Source organism: Triticum aestivum, chromosome 5B (assembly GCF_018294505.1).
Source record: "Triticum aestivum cultivar Chinese Spring chromosome 5B, IWGSC CS RefSeq v2.1, whole genome shotgun sequence".
In the NCBI taxonomy this organism is placed as follows: domain Eukaryota; kingdom Viridiplantae; phylum Streptophyta; class Magnoliopsida; order Poales; family Poaceae; genus Triticum; species Triticum aestivum.
The window spans coordinates 264,489,447-264,493,008 of record NC_057807.1 but is presented as its reverse complement, the minus strand read 5'-3'; the positions used below and the strand labels follow the sequence as shown (position 1 = coordinate 264,493,008).

Genomic DNA, 3,562 nt, shown 5'->3' with positions numbered 1-3,562 from the left:
AGTACCGTCAGTGTGTTACGAAGATAAAAGAACATTATCGACATACAGGTAGCACGAGAGATACCTGAGAGACGATGAACGCATATAGGTCCAGAGAGATAGTCCTATATAAGCATGAGTGATAGCTATATGAGGCGAATATCTGGATTAAAGAGGATTCAAATATTTAAACTGGAGATCACTACATCGATAATATCTTAATGCAAATTTGTGTATCAAACATGCATATTCATTTGAATTTGGGCACACGTGTAATGTTATATGGTTTATCAATATTGGTGATCCATATATTCTTTAATTACAAACAATTCATGGTTTATATGCAATTAATGTCTAAACGGGATTACACTATATGTTGCGTGTGCGAAACACATTATTTATGTTTGAGAAGTAAAAAAAACCGAATGAAACACACATTAACTGGAGACAGTTAGCGAGGAATGCATACATTGGATTTCAGTATAAAGTAGTTTCAAATATTTGAAAATCCAAATTGATGGATACAACCTTATGAATCTGAAATCATGCCATTTCTAAACCATATCTCTCCCTAATAATAAACCAGCGACTGCTTCTGGTCGTCCGTCATCGGCCTTGTTGCAAAATAGTCCCCCCGTTTATGAGAAATTAACCCGCGGTCCTCGTCATAAGTCATAAGTCAGGCCAAACCGATACGGAGAGAAAAGAAAAAAAATAGGCCAGCCACCCGCACCACCCTGCCTCCTCGATCCCATCTCCACCTCCAGCCCGCCGCCACCTCCTGCCCCGCCCCGCCTCACCGCGCGTCGCCCATCCCCACCCCGCCTCACCGCGCCCCGCCCGCCCGCCGCCGTGCGCCACCCGTCCCCGCCACCTCCACCTACTGCCCCGCCCTGCCGCGCACCCCCTGCCGCCGCCACCTCCCGCCCCGCCCCGCCGCATGCCGCCCCTCTTATCCATCTTTTCCCTCGCCATCTCCCTCCTCCCTCCCTGTTCCGCCCCCACCCCTACTCCCCGCAGGCTCAACCATGGTAGTCAACATGGGGACGTGAGCGTGCACGGGTGGCGTCGGTGGACGAGGTGAGTGATGATGCTTCTCCCTATTGGCTACAAAGAGAGAGATGTAGGGTAAGATTTGATTTGTTTGTCCGTGGACCAGAGCGGATCTTCCTTCCGTGTTTCTTTGCTCTCTCTCTCTTGATGATCTCAAGCAGGGGAAGTGCATGACAAAATGCTTATTATAAAAGGCGTGAGGACCTGCCTTTGTTTTTACTGGTTAATTATAAGTTGGTGACAGCATTGCTCTGATATGTCGCAGAATCGAATCGATTTCATGCTTGGGCGTGTGGGATAATTGGCGGTTTAGGTCACCCTGTTCTATGATAATGGTATTAATCACTCGCACTGTTGTTTCGGGGGAATTTGATTCCTGTGAACGCCAATGTAGTTTGATTCAGATTGTTGGTCCAACCTTATCTGACGCCAAAAGTTCTGTAATGTGGACACACGTAGTTCTTTGAGGTTCTGAATGCTGTTGTTAATATCACAGAAGGAATATCTAAGCGATGACAGTTTACAGTGATTCCTTATAGTCCTACAGATCAGTTTAGAATGATCATGGAACTCTGTGTGAACAACATACGCCGATGATCATTCAGATCACCATCAAAATGGCACGTTACTTCTTGCTGACAGTGAAAGGACTTGTGTATATGCCATTAATGTGGATAGAGCGTATGTGTCGCGAAGGAAATAGATGTGAAGTATTGTTGATGATGATGTTCAATCCTTGTGGAACACTTCAAAGAATTTCTCGGTTGAGATTTACTCATACAAGAACTGAATAGCAATTTTGCCATGTCCTCTTCTGTTTACAGTTTATTCATCTGTTCAAAGAATTACAAATTTGGATGCGCTCTGGTTCTCTTGTTTGAGTACTAAACAATATCTATAATACATTGTGTGAGTGTGATTGTTGTACTGACAAGATGTATAGCACACCATGTTCAGGCAAACCATTGTTTAGCAACAAACATGCAGAGGTGGCTTATTGGACGTGCAACTGACATTCACATTAGGCCCCTGAATGAAGAGAAAGCTATTCAAGCTGCTACAGATCTTCTTGGTGAACGGTTCATTTTCTCGGTAAGTACTCTGGACCTGAATGGACTGTTGAGTTATTAACAGCTTTCCATTATGCATATGGAAGAACTAAAAACCCGACAACTCCAGGAATCTATTTTCTGTTATCAGTAAATGTCCTAGATCTTCAGATCCCTAGAAATACTTGATGGTTTTATGATGGCAGATGATTACAACTGACATGGACTCCCACGTAATTTCTCAGGTTGCTTATGGTGCAATAATCTTTGAGGTTCATAGAAGTGACAAGTCAGAAGCCAGAAAAGAAGAGGCTTGTAATAAGGCACTGGAGGTAAGATGATTGGTTCATGGTCCGATCGGTTGTGGTCATGTTTTCTTTTTATTCCCACATCACTCTCTGGTACTCAGATTTCTAGGATATATTACGAGCAAGTACACCACATAAAGTGCTAATTGTGTTGTGGACTCTACTCTCTAGAATTCAGATTTATCTCGGTTATTAACAGTTATTTTTAACCTAAACTTACATCTCAGGAGACAAAACAAATCGCTGACAGTTAATTTGGATCATGTCAAGAGTTGTGCAGAGATGATCAACTCTTTTTCATGTTTATAAAAATGTCAGGAAATAAAGGAGAAGATGGAGGAGCTCGAGAGGGAAAAGCAGATGATGAAGCTGAGAGTGGCCGAGGTGGAGCGGGTAACCGGGGTAGGGGGAGGGTGGCCGTGGGTTCTTCCAAGGGCCTTCACTTCCGGCGCTGCCCAGGCAGAGCCAGAGCCAGCAGCTCAGCAGGCCACGGCTACTTAGCTGCCGATGCCAGATGCAGATTGCCTCTGTAGGCAGTTCCTTGAATGATTCCATCGCGTTGGAAACACAGCGCTGAGATTTGTGTAGCGCGTGTTGTGAATAGTGTGTCCCCGGAGAGATTTGGTCTGAATTGGAGCTGTCGATGGTGGATGATATATTCCTTTCTTTCTTCTTATTTTTGACATCGGAGAATATTATGTTCCTGGTAGTAACGAGGTACCTGGAAATGGAATTGTAGTTACTTCGTGTTCAGATTTCATAGTTATACTAATATTATAGAGCAACCAAGGTAACAACTCAAGTGGTAATTTCTTCTGGCATGAAACTGATTTTTAAGGACTCTGTATTGGACTATTAGCAGAACACAGAAGGAACATTGAAAAGGTACTCCAGGAAGCTCGTATTAAGGACTCTACATCCATCCACAAATGTATTCTGGCAGGAGAAAATGCACCTCAATGAAAATAGTAATAATTGGGATCCTTTGAAACAAGTATCTTCGTATTGCATATCATTATTTACTGCATTTACACTAAATCCTGACAAAATAACCTTTGAAGTACTACCTAGAGAACAAGCAAATTAAGCTGCACAACTTTTTATGAAGAAAGACAAAATTAAACATCATGGTACAATTAAGATGTGATGTCGGTCCTTGCCTGGCTATCGGAC

General features: G+C 43.3%; 1 protein-coding gene across 1 annotated transcript; it reads left to right on the top strand.

Annotated features, from left to right (window-relative positions):
- Positions 1 to 813: 813 nt before the first annotated feature.
- On the top strand, positions 814 to 3,186 carry LOC123115958 (uncharacterized). Its single transcript, XM_044536985.1, has 5 exons — positions 814 to 1,059; positions 1,298 to 1,367; positions 1,990 to 2,124; positions 2,327 to 2,413; positions 2,708 to 3,186. The coding sequence occupies exons 1-5, from the start codon at positions 920 to 922 to the stop codon at positions 2,888 to 2,890; spliced, it is 615 nt and encodes a 204-aa protein (XP_044392920.1). The 5' UTR covers positions 814 to 919; the 3' UTR covers positions 2,891 to 3,186.
- Positions 3,187 to 3,562: the final 376 nt, after the last annotated feature.

What these genes read in the sequence shown, in the direction of transcription:
- LOC123115958 (XM_044536985.1), top strand. Translation starts at nt 920, where the DNA reads ATGCCGCCCCTCTTATCCATCTTTTCCCTCGCCATCTCCCTCCTCCCT. An exon ending in CACCCTGTTCTATGATAATG is followed by an intron (nt 1,368 to 1,989) that starts GTATTAATCACT and finishes CACCATGTTCAG; the next exon opens with GCAAACCATTGTTTAGCAAC. An exon ending in GTGAACGGTTCATTTTCTCG is followed by an intron (nt 2,125 to 2,326) that starts GTAAGTACTCTG and finishes GTAATTTCTCAG; the next exon opens with GTTGCTTATGGTGCAATAAT.